This window comes from Athene cunicularia, assembly GCF_003259725.1.
Source record: "Athene cunicularia isolate RWA chromosome 17 unlocalized genomic scaffold, athCun1 chr17_part1, whole genome shotgun sequence".
Taxonomy (NCBI): Eukaryota; Metazoa; Chordata; class Aves; order Strigiformes; family Strigidae; genus Athene; species Athene cunicularia.
Window position 1 is genome coordinate 8,770,639 of NW_020799122.1, and position 19,629 is coordinate 8,790,267.

Consider the following 19,629-nt stretch of genomic DNA (forward strand, 5'->3'; position numbering starts at 1 on the left):
TATTTCCTCAGCTTTATCCTAATAATGCAATTGGCTTCTCCTGTGATACCTGCTTGGTTAAATGGAGAGTTACGAAGAGGCACATTCAAATGACATCCTTTCTAGTCTGAATCTGAGGTAACTGAACATGTCTACAAAATATTTAGAACTCACTGTGTTTGGACAAGTTTTAACCTTGGTCCTGTGAGCATGTACATTAGTTTATCTGGCACACGAGTGTAATGCAACATCTCACATGAATGAAGCTAAACATGTGTAAATATTTGCAAGATATGGGTCAATAATTCTTTGGAAATCATAGCAAACCAGCTCTCTATTTTCTTATGCAGTATGGTATTCTCCTATCTGTCTTAGACAAGTGATCTGAAATGTCTGTAATAATCATTATGGTGTAGTTGTTCCAAATAGCTTACAGCCAGGATGCAGAAACTCAGCTAGTGTAAATTGTTATTGTTCCATTGACTTCAAGGGAACTACAGGAGATTTTATGAACTGAGGATCTGCCCCCACATTCTCAAGTGTCCAAAACTGCATATTAGGGCCAAATAAGAGGTCTGCTTCCATGCGGGTCCCTCCATCAGGACCGATTTTTAAAGTGTTCGTTGGCTAACAGGCTGCAGATCTGGCTGCAGTTGTGTGTGCTGAACCCTTCAGAAAATACTGGTCCAAAGTCTTATCACTAAGTCACCAGCATCTACACCTATTACCTCTATTTAGAATAAATGGGACCCAACAAAGAATATTTTGTTTAAATTGGTTGCCACTACAGGTAGTGGTTTGGTCAACTTTCCAGCACTGAGCCATGAAGTGTAAGAATGGACCAGGAGCAGGGTCAGGCAACAGTGGTAATATAGAAGAAAGTAGCTGACCTAAGAAGTCAAAAATGTCTACTTTCCCAATAAGTGCAAGGAGAAGTGAAGCACAGACCAGCTGATGGCTTTTCATCAGATTTACATTAATTTTATTTGACACAAGATAATTATGGTTTGAGTGATTAATTGCACACTGCGTTTCTTTCGAGGAAATGCTCTTTTCCCCTCCTGCCAGTCTGGTATTTGCATATGTGTGTAAGGCTTGGTCTCCAGTGGGTGCCAGTCAGCCACTGCGGTTCTGTGGGGCATTAAACTGCTGGAGCATTTGGTCATAAAGAGCTGAAAATAAACGAGACTGCTCAGCAGAGCTGGAAATGAAGGACCTTACCCTATTGTTTGTCAGGTCTCCCTTGCTTTCTTCACAGACCGTCATGTACTAGGCAGGTTTGTATGTCAGGCGTGTTGTAGGTGTGTCACCAGGGCCCACTTGGACTGGCCAGAATCACCTTGTCATAGGCATCTCTTTAAGAAGGAGCCCGGGATTTTGTCCTCTGACATGTCTTATGGTGAAAACTGCTCCCCTTCAAGTTTAGACATCTTAATCCCAGCAGAAGATGAACGTCCCAGTGCTCTGGACTGATGGAGCCCAGATCCTTGGTGCCATCTTTGCATGCAAAATTCGGGAGTCATTTTCAGTCTGTAGCTGATTCCCCTAGGAACTGCAAGAATGCTGTAGCTTTGGTCATTTAAGAAGAAAGAGGTTAAGGTATGGATTTTGTTGCCGTCTCTGAAGTATCTGACACATCAGTTTATGCTGTAGAAGAGTGGTTCTGGGGCTGTAGCATGGCTGGTGGGATTCCTGGTGAACATAAGACTCTGTGCAGTCCCTGGATCTGCTACAGACTGCTTACTATGGGACCACCAAGTGGTCTGGACCACTGGTCCAGTGTTTAGAAATCTCTAATTTAAAAGAAGGTAAAAACGAAAGGAAAGCAAGAATGAGGGTGAGAACTACAACTGTAGTGATGAGAGTGAGAACTAGATCTGTAGTGGACAAAATCTTCTGCCAGACAAGAAGTATCTGAGGACAAAAGTTGTGCTTTGTCTGCACCACTCCCAGCACAAACGGGTTCCCACTTTGCCTTGAAATCGAGTAACTATTTAACAAGCTGCAGAGCCCAAAACAAACTCCAAGGGAATTGATAAATTCACTTGGACTCTCCACCATGCTAATGTGAATACGTGGCTTTGAGATTGGAACTGGCTCATGCCTGGATGACTCCAAGCATAGCAGAGTCAGCTTGCGTCTGGCTGCGGTTGACCCTTAGCAACCCAGTGAACCTTGAGAAATACTGGAGGGCTCACAGCACAGGATGAAATGCATTAATTCTCACTCTCCTCCAGCAGCATACTGCCTTGGGGGAGATGGAGAAGGTGATGCATTTTTACATGAGTTGAAGCAGTTTTTCTGAGGTCTTAGATATTGACTGTGAAAGAGCTGTGATAAGCAGTCTGTGGAGAGCTCAGGTGAAGGAGCAGTGAGTCCTGTTGATGACCCTAAAAGAAGAATACACTCATCATTAGCCTTGTGCATCATGTTTTTAGAACATTGCAACTCATCGAATTTAAGACCATTTCCTTCTGTTTGACTGTCTGCTTTTGATGAGAACAGTGCAAGACAGTCCATCCTTCAGTTCCACATGGTCACTCCATATGCAGCAAGTTCTAGCCCCGGAGAGCACCAGCAAAGCCATTCGAGGAACTTTTGTGACACTTCTTTGCTCAGCTAAAGCTTTGCTCCTTAAATTTAACCATCTACAAATGCAGTGTTCCATAACAGAGGAACTGGGAAGCCCAGAGGAGAGATCTTCTTCATTATTAATGTGTCTAATAGCATATAGACATAGAAAGTAAATTCCTCCAAAATTCATAACTTAGGCAAGGTGAAGTCATTCAGAGAAGTACTGCAACCTGCACCTTTGTACAAATTGGCAAGTGAGGCACAAACTGTGCCTAAAGTTGCACAGAAAAGTCACTGACATTTCTGTTTCAGCCTAGATAACCTGTGCCCAGCCAGAAGGATTCCCAATGGATGTGTCTTTGAGAAAAGTCAAGACAAGGAAATTAGTTCAGAGGCCGCAGGCTTTTGGGGCATGGGGCTTAGGTTCCCATCTAACACGAGAGGCTGGCATGCATGGATGCTCCCAGACTGTGGGCAGGAGATTTTTTTAGTAATAACTAGGCCTTTTTATTTCTTTTATAATCTGGCAAGCCATGTAAGGAAGGAGGTTTTGACATCCTTCCACCAGGATCAGTGGGGACGGTTTTAATGATCTTCTAGGCAGCGAGACAGACCATCTGCTGATGTAAATCAGAACAGCTCCGTCGCCTACAGTTATGTTACGCTAATTTAAATCAGTCCGTCATCTCCAAGACAAATCACCTTTCGCTGCCTATCCCCGCCAAGCGCCAGATCCGAAGCACATTAAACCCAGGTACAACCTCATCGTGGAGGAACCGCCCTGCAAGCCTGTGCTCCCCATCTACCCGTCCAAAAACCTGGTCCAAGCCTTCTGCTCACAGCCCTCCTCTCAACCTCCCCTCCTCTTCCACAGAGCCCCAGAGGAAGAGGAGGGTGGGATGAGGACCCCCAAAAGGTGACAGACTTGGAGGACTGAGCATGCCATTTGTTTCTTCATTTCAGGAACCAAAACCTGGCAACAGCAAAGTGGAGTAAGGTCTCTTTTTCCATCTGCTTCACTGGCATTGCTCTGGAGGTCACTGCTGGGGACGGAGGGCCTCGCTGGGCCCCATCTGCCTTCCCCAGTCTCCCTCATTTATGCCCACTTGGGCCTCTGACATTCTACTCTGTTTTTCTTTCCTTGAAAATGGATCGGGAATTGGGAGCCGCTGCGCTGGAACGCGCCTGTTCCCCATTACAGCTCCACCGGGGCTGTAACACGATCATGCCTGCTCCATACCCACACAGATATTTATTTATCCATACAGGCTTTCTCCTTGTTTTCATTAAGTTAGGCAGAAAAGGTTAATCTTTCTTCTGCTAAAGCTTCAAAACCAACCAAGCTAAATAAAATATGATTTCTTTCATTTCTTTTTTAAAGGACACTCTCTCTCTTTTATTTTTCCCCCCCTTTAAGTACCAGAATGAGGTCACAGTCAGAGATGCCACAAGAGTAAATTGAAAACAGGTTGAAAAAAAGCAAAAGGGAGAAAGACGGAGAGAGAAAACCACAATCAGAAGAAAGTGTCTGGTAACGTCGCAGGGTTGGTTTCATCCAGTCTAGTAAAGAAGCTGTCAAGACAGAAACATCGGTGCCTTCCTGCATTCCCCTTTGTGCTCTTTCAAGGAATCTCAAAGGTGAATCGCATCAGCGAGGTCTCTCGTCTTCATTTCCACTTCGGTTTACACCACCTGGGTTTTGTCAGTGCTGCTCGGCACAGGGACACAGGCTGCAGGTGTGGGAATGGCTGTGAAGGTCCCAGAGCTTCGTTTTGCATCTCTAACACCCTGGAGGTTCCTGGCCTCGCTCTCTTGTTTAGTCTGGTTGAACTCAACGCAGTAATTCTTGTTGTCTTCGGTGGGATAGTTGATAGGTGATTCATCCTGCCTGCCATCCACAACCACTGGGCGCTGGAATGGGTCACGGTGGAAGGACTGAGGCAGACTAAGACCGCTGGATGCTGCAAACGAGCAGTCTGAGCCTGCTCCCACCCATTTTTGTTGCTCAGTCCCCATTCCTGCCCATCTGAGCCTCCTACCACTAGAAATGTCCTCGCTCGAGAGCAGGTTGCCAGCTCAGCCTTACAGACAGGCAGCTGGGTTGGGAGTGTCCTCCTCCTCCTCCTCCAGACCAGACATCAAGTTGAGTTCCCAGGCGACTATCCCAGAGCCATCACCAGTGGGTTGACCTATATGTCTTGGTGTGGCTAGACCTGGTGTGGCCAGAAGTTTGCAAAGCTGCACAAAATGTGGCTAATGCCCCTGCAAGCTTCAAGCATTATTTTCCTCTGTTTTAGGGAGAGCTCTGACTCAACACACCAGAATCAGTGTAAGATACATGTTTACAAAACCAAAATGAGGAGGAGGGCCAAACTCCACAGCCTTGTCTGCAAATGAGAACGAGGCAGGAGTGAGGGGTTGCACCGGAGAGAGAAGGAAAATGCCACCTAGAGAGAGCTGCATCTTCCTGATAGAGCAGAGATTGATTTTCAAAAGCTGCCTGGGGAATTGGGTGATTTGGGGCAGAGCAGTTCTGGGAAGGTAGTGGCAGGGAAATAAGGGGAAAGAAAGTCTTGCAGGGATTTGGTGTACAGCTGGCAGTATCAGCATCCCATTGCTGAGCACAGCTGCTCTGTTACTTGTAATCAGTGTGAAGCAAGTAGCATCTTTTGCTCTGTACACAGCACTTACCATAGTGATGTTGAGCTCTGGTCTGGATTTTTTACTACTGAGAAGTGAGCACAGGTGAGGCATCCTCACAGGAGCTGGTCATTGTCCTTGATATCTGTAACAGCTTATTGCTTTATTTAGCGTGACATCAATTATTTATTACTATTAATGAAGGACACAGATGGCTGTCTGGTCAATAAAGTATCTCCTACTCCACAGAGATGATCTACTTAGCTATCATTTACTCTGCAGAGAACCTTTGGATTTTTTCTGAAATTTAATAACACGAGCAAAGATACTACAGCAATCTAGAAGGCTTGTGCTTTGGGGCTGCGTTGGGAGACTGAAATCCTTCTTTATATTTGCTGGCGGGGGTGCGAGAACACAAGTCTAGATGGGAAAGAGAAACCCCTTTGCTTTCCATCACAAGCTACTTATCCATATAATCCCTTTTATAAAGTGATCAAACTCCTTCTTAAGAGATAGTTAGGTTATTTGCCCTTCTCAGGAGGAGACCGTTTATTCATATCCGATTTACTTTCTCTTGCCATTACTGCCCATTAGCCTAAATACTTCTTTTCCATCTGAGTGCCTGCCTGTTGATGTATTCACAGAGTCATGTATCTCTGATTGGCCTTTCTGTGTCTCTGCTTGTATGGCAAACTTGTGCTTTTTGTTATTTCCCTGTGAAACCTTCTCTCCTGCTTTCCCTGTGCCTTGTTCATAAATGCAGATGAGCTAAACCATCCACTGAGCTTTCACCGTGGCCTCGTGCAGTTAGGTCGGTATTCTTCTCTTGCTACAACCTCCCAAGACCACTTTTCCTCGGAAGGGCATTGGAACGCACCTGTTGCCTTCCAATGACAAGGTCCCAGTCGAAATCTAGGGAATAATTTGTTTTCTGATCCTAGGGCAGGATTTGGAAATTTCATTTCAGCTGCTCTCAGAACACCATAGAGTGAACAAAGAGAGACTTCTGTGAGATGAACAAATAAGGTTGCTGTGTGCTCTACTTTGCCCCGAGGAGAGCACAGGAAAGCAGCTCCCTGCGTTCACTGCGGATTGACAGCTCTGAGTAGTCAGTTTGTCCCTGGGGTGTCCCTTACCCTACCCCGCCTCTGCTCCACGGTCCGTGAAGTCTGGCACCACCAGCAATCTCACTGCTGCTTATACAGGTGCAGAAAGACTCCCAGCCTTGGAGTTGAGGTTTCAGCACCTTTGCTCGCATCTGTTTTACTATTTTCATAGCAACCTCTTTGCTTTTGTTTGATTGTAGTGGGGCCAACGAGAGGGGAAAGTTCCCCAGAGGCTCAGGACTGAACACAAAGCACCCTCTTGCTGTAGGGATTTTATTGCAAGGGTTTTGGCTTAACCCAGGTTGACACTGTGTTGGCAGACCCTGAAGGCTTCATCTCCTCCTGTACAGCGAGACAGAAACACACTCCACAACCTAGGCGGGTCTGGTCAGACTCCACGGGACACCAGCCTGTTGTGTGACCCAGCCAGCGCTGTGTTTTGAGGCACTGCTCATTGCCAGCCTGCCCCTCTCCCCTCCCAGCCACACGGAAAGACCGTGAATGTTGTTGCAAAGATGAACACTCAGAAGTTAGTGGGTGCCTTAAGGAGAGATATCTGTGCAATTTTAATACACACTTTAATTCAGTGGTTGTACCTGACGCTTTCCGTCCCATTTCCAGTTTCCTGCAAGTCTGCTTGCATCCTCGGCACCTCCTGTGTCAGGCCTGGGTTATTCTCTCCCATCCCATCTCTTGCGTTCTCTGGCACAGATTCCCCGACTGATGCTCCCTGTACCCATGGACTGCCAGTCCAAATCTCCCCCCGGTCTTGCCCAGTTTGAGCTCATCAGAGTCAGTCTGTGTAGCTCTTTGCTTGGCTACCCTGCATCGGCTGGCTCTCAACCCTGAGTGCTCTGCAGGAAGGAGAGAGATCCCACAGTAGGGACCCATGGGATGATCTGTCCTCCTGTGAAGTTTCTTCCTCGTCAGAAGGGATGTTGCTTGAGATCTGAAGAGGCTTAAAAGCTCTTGCTCTAGTTCAGCAACACAGTCTGGTCCAGCTTCTTCATTATGTGTTCGTGATTCATCTGGTTTGAAAGTCACGGCAGTGTCTGTTTGCAGTGACTTCTGGTGACAGGGAGTTCCACAATCCAGCTTGATGTCATATGAAAAGGGACAGAAATGAAAGTTGGAAACGAGCAATAAGGTTTTGTTTGTTTGTTTAAACCATAAACCCAGAGCTAAGGGGCTTGCTCAAGGCCATTCAGTGCTCATGACTTCCAAGCAGTGATTTTACCACTGCCAACCCAACCTGCCTGTTGAATTGACTTGGGGTTTGCTTCAGACCCGGGGCTGGGAACTGGGTTAAACTACAGAGACTGGTGACAGAGCTGCCTGAAAAAAAGTTTGGAAAGAACAAGTCGTGCTGGGAGCATTAAAATGAATAATTAAGGCTTGGATTCCTTTAGGGAGGAAAAGAATTTACTGCAGCTCTTTTCTCTAGCCAAGGGGGACATTTGTTACTGAGTTGTATATTTTGAGACAAGATGCAAATGTGGTTTGGGGGGGCTGGGACGGAGGGGATTTTTCTTCTACCTGGGTAATCCAGCCACACAGTGAGATGTTCTGGGCTGGTTATACCACTGGGTTATTTCTTATTGTCTGTACGAAGAACCTAGACTTGTGCTTCATTTCAGTAGTCCTCAGTCACTTCTGCTTTTAGAAAATAAAGAAAGTGCTGAGAAGGGAATTCTCCTCCTCCCTCTGCTGTGGTGTCTTGACATTTACACATGCACAAGGTTCCCAGCACAGCAGTCTGGGCCCAGGTTTGCTTATACCGGCATAACTCTATCAGCAGCAGCAGTCCTTTCTCTGTTTCCCATCAGTGGGAATGGGGGCACAAGCAGGGCAGCTGCTCTGGTTTTTTTACTGCTTGGTACCTTGGGCTTTCAGTCACACTGATGTAAAGTGGGAATTGAATGCAATGAGCTCTAACAGATAGACAACCTGCCCACTGCAAGGAGACAGGTTGCACAGCAGTGGATAATCAGGCCCAAAAAGCTTAATAAATGAAGCGTTTTTATATTCAGCTGGGTCATGATCTAAGTGTTTAATAAGCTTTATAAACCAGAAGACAAAAAAAAAAAAAAAGTTTTTCAACATTTTCAATTAGTTTTTTTCTCTTTGAATCCTTGTAAAAGGGCAAGTGTCAGAGCTCCAGGAGCTGGCAGAAAACACATAAAAGGGAATGCAAAGTTACTAATTTTCATTGAATGAAAAAAATCCCCACCAAAAAATCCAGTACATTAAGAACAATTTCATCCAAACTTTAAAAATGTTCCCTTTCCTGATAATCTAACATAGCAGCAGCACATTTCACTGGGACAGTTGATTTTGGAAAAAGACCATGTCCCCTTTAAGAATGGATGTGCAGTAGGGACAGAAGAGCCCTATCTAGCCATGCTTCCAGCTCTTCCCAGGACCCGGAGCACGTCCTTGGATGGTGGGCTCACAATGTGGTGTTTACAGTGAGTCCCCGCGTTGCCTGTACTCTCTGCGAGTGCATCCTTCCACTGTCCAAGCCATGACTCAGCACCGACCCTGCTTTCTGCAGTGGGTCCCTACGACAGCTGTGGCCCGGGTGTGTTTTCTACTTGCTTTGTCCACAGGCCATATTCTCTGTATAGATGTGGGGCTGTTCCTACCAGCCACAGCCAGCTGTAGCTTGTTGATTGCCTGTCCTGTGTAGAGGTGTTCCTGCAGTGGTTTTTAAATGGTCAGCAATAATTTTGCACCTGTATTGATGTTTCGGTCTTGCTCATCTCTTTGCTCTCCAGGAGAATCCTTGAGCTTTGCGGATGATTTGCTTTCTGGCCTTGCAACATCCTGTGTGGCAGCGGGTAGGAGCCATGGAGATGTCCCTGAAACCAGCCTCTATTCAGTCATTTTCAAGTGCCTGGAACCAGATGGTCTGTACAAGTAAGGAGAGGCATGTGGGGAGGTGCTGGGGGCAAGGAGGGTTCTCCAATGCTATCTTTTAACTGTTAGTGACATTTTTGGTCAGCACTATGTTACACCAGACACTGGGCAAATGATGAGACTCTTTCTGTTGCGTTGCGCGTTAGGCTCAGCGAGTGAAGTGGAAAACCAGTATCTGCCAGTACAGCACTGGAGACACTGGGAGTCTGTGGGAGACTCCACTGGAATAACTCACATTTTCAGTATTCTGGGCTTTCAGGTCCATGCCTGGTAGATAGTGTTGTCTCTTACGAATGAACTGAGCTAAGGTTGTCACACTGAAACACGTTGCCAAATGCCTGGTGGACTGAAATAGCCAGATGTCAAAAGTGTGATAGGTGTTGTTTGGGTAAGTTAGTAGAACCCATACAGCAGATCAGAGAGACATGAAGCCCATCTGCCCACTGCCCAGTTACTTCTGCAGGGAAGGCTGGCCATGCCTGTGCTGATGTTCTTGTTCACTTGACTCTTCTGAGATATTCTTTGAGCACATGGGATTGGATTTTCTGTTTGAATTATGTGGCTTAATTAGTGTCCAAAGTAAAGGGATAATTTCAGGATATGAATATTGACCTTTCCTTCAGTATCATTTGGAGGGGGTCTGGGCTTTTCAGTCTGTCTCGTTAAGCAATGCATCCTCTGTCTTAGGGGGGATATCAGGAGTCAGGACAGTAAGAGAGAAAAAAAATAGAGAAAAAAGGCAAGGAGATGGAGGAAAGACAGAGTAGGCAACAGAGAAACACCCAGGGCTTAATGTCAGAGTGACTATAATAATTAAAACACATTTTGCAGTGAGTAATGAAACTTTTTATGGGACCACAAAAGCATTTAAAGCAAGAGCTGGCAAATGGTCTGTCAGTGAGAACTTTTTAAGATCTTGATTAATACTTTCCCTTTGCCTTCCCTTCCACCACCCCCCAGTTAAGTATGTTGACAGACTCCAAAGGGGGAGAAGCTTTTATTGCACATCTCTTGAGCAGGGCTGTGTCCAGGAGTAGGCTCCAAGTGATACCTCTTGCCATTTAATAAATTTATAGGTTTTCTTGTTAAATATATATAATGCATGAATATAATTATTAATATCTCTGGGAACTGAGTTTGTTCTGAAAAGGTGCCAGGGAGAAGCTGGAGCAACCGCAGAGTTGCTAATAACCTGCCGCCCATAAAATCAGCTGGTTGTGAGCTCCCAGCCGTTCAGCTTACGGCTGCCAGGGGCACCGGGCGAGGGAAGAGCTGCTGGGTTTGGTGGAGAGGGTGCTGCTGAGGTCAATGCGCGAAGCTGGGAGCCAGAAGGTCTGGCTCTTGGGCAGCCTGGGCTGACAGATCATCTTCCCATCTGCTGGGCAGGGCTAATTGCACTCACCCATTGCTTTAGGGGTTCTGTGATCTATTTCCCAGTGTCTGCAAAGGGCTGGGAGAGCTTTGAGTGGAAGGTAGAAGATTTTTGTCCAGAGTTTTGTCATCCCTATGGTCAAAGCCAGGCTTTTGCTTCACAGCCATGAGGCACATTGCCATGAAGGGGGTAAGCAGAGTTGGTGATGCCCCACATCCTGGGGGTGGCTGTGGGCAGCTCCTGCTCTCTGTGGGTGCCCCTGGGTGAGGGACAGAAGCTTTTTGTGGGGAGCCAGCAGGCAGCAGTCCCCTGGCACTGAAGAGCTTTGGACCTCATGCTTCTGTGGGGACAGGCCCTGGGGTGATGCATGGTGTTGGCTCCATCCCACTGCTAATGCTCAGCAGGGCTTGGCACACCATTCCCAGGGCTGTGCACACTTACACTCACGTGTGTGGACACATGGTCATGTTGGCATCTGTGGGACAAGGACCCACACTTCTGGGCATCAAAAAAAAAATGTGCATGCAGACACGCTACTGCACACCCTCCTCGACATCTGCTGCTGCTTGCCCAGCACACCTGCGTGGACCAATACCCTACTGCTCCACGTGTCTGCACGCACTCCATGGATGCAGGCATATCCAGCACACACACACACACACATTTGCTCCAACCTGAGACTAACCAGCATGTGTTTACTGAGCATCTGTGCATCCTCAGATACATAAGCACACGCATTAAGTATTCCTTTGTTCAGATGTCCATACAGTTGCAACACAGCATGAAGGAAGCCAGAATAGTGAAATGTGAGGCTAACACTCTGTTCTGAGCCCGTGCAGATGTAACAACAACAGAAACATGGGCATGGGGTCATTTCTTAAATTGAATTTCTTCTGCTGGTTTCATTTGTTTCTGTGGAAAAATATCTACCTTGGAATTCTCTGGCCTGGGTATAATCCTGATTATAGCCACTCAGCAGGGACCTGTGCTTTTCTCCTGGCTGTTAGGTGAGCACACAGAGTCTGCAGCATCAGAGCTCTTCAAAAACAAATGCTTTTTCTTGTTTAGTAGTCTGAGAGTATCACTGTGATCCACAGAGGGGACTCTGAGATCATGGAAGTCTCCTCTGCTCTGTAAATGTGTCGGACATCCTGTCCTTTTTCTTCTGTAGTACCTACAGCAATTACACTCTGCTATTGCTGTTTGTTTGGAGTATTACCAGCCCGAGATCAAAGCTGGGCTTGAGTATGGAAAACAAACCCAAAAAATACAAGCAAACAAATAAACAAAGTCTGATTGATTCCTCTGCTTTTGAGACTTCTGTCATTTCAAAACATACACTAACAAAAGAACAGATTTCTTTGTCCTTTGCGATTGCAGTGTGATGAATATATGTTACCTATCAGCCCTTTTCTTCCCCTTGCCTGTAGTACATTGGGGTTGAGATGCTAGTCCCTTCCAGAGGGTTTTCAGAGGGCAGGTAGTTCATGTCAACAAAGATGTGTGTGCTCTGTAGGCTTATGGACACGTGTGGACGCTCCTGCTGGCCTGTCAGACATGGGTACCTGTGCGTGGGGATCCATGCTGCAATCATGTGAATGCACTCGTGTGCATACACATGGGGACACCAAGGATGGTCCTTGAAGACTGTTTGGCTTAAGTTCTTAAAAACCAAAAGTCTTGTAATTCTTGCAGAATGCATCACAGGAGAGGGGATTGCTCTCCCCCGAGGTCAGCTAGACCAGAGCAGTCTGTCAAGCTTCCTCCCAGGTGGATCTGGAAGAGGATGGGGTGAGAAAGGCAGAGGGAGAGATGTCTGCGTGTCTGTTACATGCTCATCTTGCATGGACCAGACAGCCCAGACAGCGGTTAATGCCAGTCAGACTTATGGTTTGGGAGCTTGGGAGCACATGCCGTGACAGGCAATTTGTGATGCACCAAGCACCAAACACTAGTCAAGAGAAGGGACTCTGGCTTGTCTCAGGGATCAAACTCAGCCTGGAGGACTGAGCTTACATTGCTCATGGCTCTTACATAGCTCAGCACCCTACAAACCAAACTGATCTCCTCACTGTGGAGACAGGAGCTTCCCCCAGGCATCCCAGAGCCTCCCTGAGCCTTCAGCCCAGCTCATTCATCTCAGCTTCTCAGCCCGTTGTTCCTTGAGTGCCTCAGGATGCCTCTTTGCTGAGCTGTACCTGATTGGCTGCTGGAAAGCAGCTTTGCCAGCCCAGCACGTTTGTTTCAGATACTTGGGGAGACACCAACTATCCTTCAGCCAAAAAGGGAAATTTTGGAAAGAGAAATGAAAACCCCCTCCAGCTCCTCCATAGAGCTGCAGTGCAAACACACCAACTTCTTCCCTGCACCACAGATACTATAATTATAGATTAGATTAAATCCCAATGTTTCACTTTATTTACATTCCTGACCTAGCCTATTCATTTCCGGTGTTTGTGCCAAGAATCAGCACAAAATTTACTGGAAATAATATGGAAATCATCAGGATCCCTTCCAGAGCCTTTCCTTGGAGTGTGTTCATGTGCTGAGAAGGAGCCTCGGGTTTGCATTCCCTTTGCTGGCTCAGATAGGCTTTCCCCAGGGTGATCCTGAACCAGCCCAAAGGCTCTGGGAGATCACATTTTAGGAATGTTGGAAAGGTGGAAACACCTCCCTAGGGGATGAAGCTTGGGCACTGCCATCAGATGGGAGGGGGATTCAGTTAGACCTCAGAATGACAACACAAGGCTCCCATCCACAGCCAAGACCCACCAACACCTTTAGGGTCCGGAGGCCAGCACCAGCATGGCCAGGCTTAGCCTCTGTCATCATATGCTGGCTAACAGTGAACTTTTTTTTTTTTTTTTTTTTTTTTTTTTTTTTATGGAGAGACAGCAATTGCAATTCAGCAAGCTGAATGCGCTAAAGGAGCTGGCCCAGAGCAAGGCTGATTAATGTTGACTGACCTCTGCCTTGTGCATAGCTGGGATAAAGAGTGGAATGGAAACCCTTGGTGCTCAAGAGTGTGCTAATGCTGGCAGCAGTCCGCTGCTCCTTATATGATACTAATTGTTATTGTTGGTCTTCCGTCAGGAAGACACGTGAATTAGCACTGGAGCAATCAGAGACAGATCCCAAATAGCTCAGTGGCATGGGTTAAAACACATCTGTTACAGCCCTTGGCTGAGTCCCCTGTGTGCACAGGAGCTGTGCTGCTTCATTGAATCCACCTCTTCTATTCCGCATGCTCTCCAGCTTCCTGAAGCCGGGCGGTGTATGGTTGTAGTTTCTTCTCAGACATTCCTGGCTTGCGGAAGTTCAAACGAGGCAAGTCAGGAGTTGAACAAGTGTTTGCTAAATCCCAGGCTTGTGCTCTAAATTCAGGCTCGTCCTTCCTCAGCAATTTAGGATTGCTTCAGAACCAGGCTGCCCAAATGCTGGCTCAGGTGTGTGGTTGTTTTTGCTGAAGAAAGCCCAGCACCGAGCTCTCAGGCCCCATCTGTGTGCAGATCACTGCAGTGGAGGTGGATTGGCCCCATGAAAGATGGTCTGTACAGGGAGGTCAGGGGCTCAGCAGAAGGAGGTACTCTCTGCTGATACTAATGAAGTTCCATGCATGGAGAAAGGTTGGGCTCCTGTTGAAGTTTCCAACATTAGAAGGGTACACTGGCCATGGAAAAGACGTTCATGCTTTCTTCATGGCCAGTCAAGGTGCTGGAGGCTCTTCCCAACTTTACCATTTGCTCTACTGAGTGTTTGACACATATCATTTTGTCTCACTTTCACCTTCATCTCTTTGCCTGTCCCCTTCATGAGCTCAGGTTTTAAGCTCGCTCTTGCTATCTCTGCGTACAGCCCAGCAGGGTCAATCAGGTCAGGGCCTCCAGGTCCTGCTGCAGTGTTGCTATAGCGACCATTTGCCATCACTCTTCTGAAACTTGGGTTTGTGCCTGAATTCTTCTTTTGATCTCTCTCTGCCACCAGTATTCAGCCACCTGGGACAGATCTGGAGTCAGAAGGTGCCTTCCCACTGACCTCAGTGGAACTTTCTTCCCTAGGATCTGCAAAGCGTGTGAGCATCTCCCTCCTTTTTACTGGAAAGGCCAGGTTATCCTCCCCAAATTCTCTGCTTCTGCTTATACCTCATTCAAACAGAACAGTCTTTGTTGCCTTCCACAGCCAACTCCTCACCACCCCTTCTTCAGGACATCCATACTGAAATAACATTCTTGTTTTTGTACTAAAAACTCCCAGCATCCAAATCCCACACTTGGTTGCATCCAGGTCCATTGTTCCTCTGGAGGTGGCTGGAGGAAGGCTGGCAGTGGGGGAGTGAGGAGGAGGAGGAGACATGGACAGGTTGTTGTATAGGGTATTGCAGCTGGGGGAGTGTGTGAACACAGGATTCTTCCTGGAAACGATAATGGGCTGGAGAGAAGGAGTTTGGCCACTTCATCTGTTGGTGACAAATGGACCTTTGCAGTTTCACCTTTTCCCCATCACCAGTCCCTTATCACCAACCCTTTACTGTTACAAACTTGGAGAATATTCTTATTTTTGAGTGTCTAGAAACCTAATGCTACTAACAGAGCAGTCCAAGTCTTATCTCACTGACTAACGGGAGAGTGAGTACAAGAGCTGCGATACATACATCAACACAGGCGTTGCTGGCTTTGATTTGCCTCTAAGCCAGCAAAAGCTGCATTGTGCTACTGCGTTGGAGTAATTTGTTTTGTTCATCAGTTCTCCGTGGTATAGAGAACATTTTTCCTGAAGGCCAGAAGGCTGAGGGCCATGTTCATTTGATTCTTACAGTGGGGTTTGAACCCTCTTCCCTTACAGGAGACAAGGAATCCACTGCTTGCCATGGATGTTTCTTTTATCTTGTAGGGAAAAAGTGGATCCGGAGAAGGGCAGATGTTTATGTTCTTGTTGGCCATGTCCTAGCTAGGGAAACTGAGGCAGAGAGAGATGATGTGACATGCCTGAAGCTCTTCAGTGGGCTGGAGCTGAGCAGGGTCAAGGGATGCCCTTGCTCACACTTCACATAAGCACCACTTCAGGAGAGCACTTAAGAGACTTGCTTTATTTGTCAGGGAATTAAGCAATGAACCCCGTACAAAAATATGGTCTCCTCTTCCTGATTTCCTTGTGCTGTATGGAACCCAGGTACCTGAGAGTGCACATCAAGGAACTTGAAGCATGCCCTTGAAAATGCTGCTGGCTGGCTTGCTGTCTTACACTCTTCCCTCTCTCTTCTTGTTGTTCTTAGTGTGTTGGTGTTTTGTTTTGTTTTGTTTTTTTTTCCCAGCAAAGCCAATCTGGCAGCAAAATGACTTTTTTTTGCACAGTACTAGAGACAGCGGGAGATGCCACTTTGCCAGCTGGAGTTTCCCCTCTGTTACCAGAGCGCAGATGAAGCTCCTGCCACTGCACCTCCATCCTGGGTGCTTAGCAGGAGCAGCGCTCACTCGCCTTGTGGCGGGCAGCACCAGGGCTTTGACACCAAGAGGCAGTGTTACATCACATCTGCAGCTCCACGTCCTCCTTGCAGTCTTGCTGGGGTGCACACAGCCCAAAACAAGTTCTGCCCATGCCGATCCTGGAATTTAAATGATGGGCAAGCGTGATGCAGAGGGATCCAAGCAGGCTGCGTGCAAGCCAGCCCTAGCCAAACGTGTTTGCTTGGCAGTCCCACAGCTTTACTTCTGCTCTGCCAAGCCAAGAGGAGAGCAAGGGGGTATCAGACAGGGTGCAAGCCTGGGCTGGAAGGGCTGGTCTGCAGCGGGATTGAAGCTGGTGCCTTAGGTAGTCAAAATGCTGGGGTTTCAACCCCAAGCCCCAAATGAAGGTTGACATGTGGGTGATTCCCACAGCCCTTCCCAAAGGGGGGTGAGTTTCCCTTTAGGCTTCCCCCCAGGGTGGTGCCGGCCTGGCAGGGATAGCCATGGGGTAAAGGAGCCCCAGGTGTCTTCACTGAGTAACCCAAGGTCAGGTGTCCCATGAGGGATAACAGCTGGGACCATTGCAGAGGGGCAGTGTCTGTGTGTGAGGTGGATGCCCTGTGCAGAGTTCCCTGTTGGTGAAGGACCTCCCGCCTCCCTGGGACTGGGCTCCAGTCAGGTCTGGCCTTTGTAAACGTGGGCTCTGTAGAGATTCAGTGTGTGGCTTCCTTGGTCTGATGTGTTTGGCTTGTTGACTCGGTTGTCTCGTCCCTTCTATGGGAAACTGCATTTCATCATTTATTCCACCCATTGTTGGTCGTGCGGTGTCGTTGTTGGGGTCAGTGGGATTGATGTTGATTATGTTGACTTGCTTGTACCCCCAGCGCTCACCCATGTACTGACCCTTTTGTATCAAAGACAATTTGGTTATTGGTTCATCTTTATGCTGGCTGTGTCCTTTGTGCTAGGCCTAATAATTGGCAAAACAGTAGTACAGTGCTGGTGATGTTTGCCTGCTCAGGTCTCTGTTAGGGTGATTGTCCCTTCACTGTGTGTTGTTTTGTGGTTGGATAACTCTTGTAAACCCTGGGCAGAGTTTGTCTCTGTAAAATGATGGTCAGATTTGCCACATGGGGGTTCATGTGTCACTTGCTAGATGTTTGGGTGAGAAGTTTCTGCCTCCTCCTTTGACTGCTTCCCTGCACCTGTAGCAGCTCAACCTGGTATTTGCAGACAGCTCAAGATTTTAATAGGCTAATTCTAGACTTAAGGAGTGGCCAAAAGCAGCTCAGCTGTATCCATTAATACTCCTCAGGAAGGATGTAACAAGCTGCTCTGGAGCCCAGGTGTTCAGATACTACTGCACCCACAGGGCTTGTCTGAATTTAGAGCCATACCTACAGCCCATGGAGCAAATCAGCTCAGGCAGACTCTGGCTGGGACCCCAGGTCCCAAAAGCTGGAGATATTTGGCTCAAAAGGTGATGCTTATCCAAATAAAAATGTAAGTCACAACATAATCCTACTTGCCCATCATTTTCTCCCCACTCTAGAGGTGAAGTTTGGATGCCATTACCTACAAGATCTGTCCCAGCTCAGACCAGGAATCTGTGTATATCTCATATATGGCCTGCAAGTCCATAAACCTAGTTAAATATTTCTTGTTTGTTTTTTTCACCTGCAGCACATCCCACCCCATCTTTTTCTTGTGATAACAACAGCACAGTCCCTCACCAGACTTGTCTGCCAGAGAGTGCTTTGTTATATTAATTTTTCTTTTCTTTTTGGCTGTGTATTTTAAAAACCAAATAAAATTTCTTTTAATCTTTGACTCGCAGAAAACATTGCATCTGTAAACACTCACCTCCTGATCGTGCCACACTGGAGTTTAGGAGCACACAACAACCCCTCTAGCTGTGCCACCCTTCTTCCCCTCAGGGTTGCAGGACAAAGCTGTTTCCCAGCTGAGGGAGCTTGTCATGGGGGAGCTGTGAGGGTGATGGAGCCCCTGAGCAGGCAGCTCCTGAAATCAACTGCTTTCCAGGAGAACTTGAGTGACTTTTAACTTATCACTTGGTTTTGGGACTGTTTTCCCCCTCCAGAAGCACTTTACTTGTATTTTCTTGGTTTGAGGATATTGAGTGCATCTGGGCTTGTCCATACTGGTCCCATTTTAGACTGTGAGGTCTGGTCCAGACCCTGTTGCAGTCGACAGGAGCTGTTATTTCCCTAGACCTCAGTCAGCCTTGGGCTCTGGTGATGGAGCAGGAGTGGTAAGGCATGGCCTGCAATTGCTGTGCTGCGACTCCTGCTGCTTCACTCTTTTGCTTGTCAGGACTAGACAGGAGTGCCCACATCTTGGGACCTTTGTTAGCTGTATGTTCTGAGACTAGAAATCCCTCAGCTTCACAGGCTCACAGTCCTCGTTGCCTGTCTCAAGTTCTGTTAGTGCTTCTGCTCCAGAACCCATGTTTGCAAAAGTAGCCAGTAAATTCAGACATATCCATTTTGGGATCATCATCAAGGCTTCACTGTCAGAGCCACAGCTCCCATTGGCTTCAGTCGAACTTGTGTCAGAGTAGGGCAGTGTCAAATGGAGACACTCAAGGTTAGCAAGTAACCTCAAAGTAGCTGCTTCTTCCTGAGTTTTCCCACCTGTAAAATAAACGTGTTAAAACTGAGCTACAGCCTTTGCTAGCTTTCCTATACAATGAGAACAGCATAATAAAATGGGAGAGAAGCTGAGAAGTAGCTTCTTGATTGCAGAGGTGGGACTTGCCATGGGTGGTGCTCCCTGCTGGACCTGTAGCCCGCTTGGTCTCCCCATTCTGATGCCACCTCATACTGCCAAGGATATTTGCCCTGAGTACTTTTAGAGTGATTGCTTCCAGCCCACATGCCCTCATTGCTCCTGGTCACCTCACACACACACTCGCTTCCCTCATCAGGAATGAGATAGATCTGATAATACAGCAATATGGTTTCTGTTGTGAAAAGGGGAAAGAAAATACCCTGGATTTCACTGAAAACCTTTGCAGCCAAAGCTTATGTCATAATTTGAATGTTTCTAAAAAAAGAAGTAGGGTCTGAGGGTTGCTTCCTGTTGAGGACGTGGTGGGGCAGGGTCCTGTCTTCACTAGATGAGCTGATGGAGCCGGGTGTGGGGACTTGCTGCCCTGGCAGGAAGGGGTGCGAAGGGAGCCCTGATTCAGGGAGCTAGGTGCCGGGTCACTGGGAGGTGTTTGCCCATATGCCTGGGGCCACTGGCTAGGCAGCCCAGTGAGGTAGTCTCAAGTGCTTACCTTGACTCAGCTTTGGGCTGTCATACCCCTGAATCGGGGTCTATTGCTTTTCTTCTCTTGATTTCTGCTGGGGAAGCTCCAGGGCAGTGCACGGCAGCAGCAACCTGAGCTAATCTCATTGCACAACCCTAAACAGAAGGGCCTGCAACCAGGCTGGGATACTTTCATATTTTCTATCTCGTTCGTGTCGCTGCAACATCTCAGTCTTCCAGCCTTTCTGTGGCAGGGTGTGGGGCGAGTACGTCTCCTGCACAAAGGATACTCTACACCTGCCAGTGCCAGTTTCTTGCATTG

At 47.4% G+C, this 19,629-nt stretch overlaps 1 protein-coding gene across 1 annotated transcript in view; it reads left to right on the forward strand.

Moving 5' to 3' along the window:
- ASTN2 (astrotactin 2) overlaps positions 1–19,629 on the forward strand; it is a 301,231-nt gene that overhangs the window by 257,875 nt on the left and 23,727 nt on the right. The window contains exon 19 of the mRNA XM_026860237.1: positions 9,077–9,218. Within this exon, the coding sequence (XP_026716038.1) occupies positions 9,077–9,218 (142 nt within the window). The remainder of the gene's footprint in view (positions 1–9,076; positions 9,219–19,629) is intronic.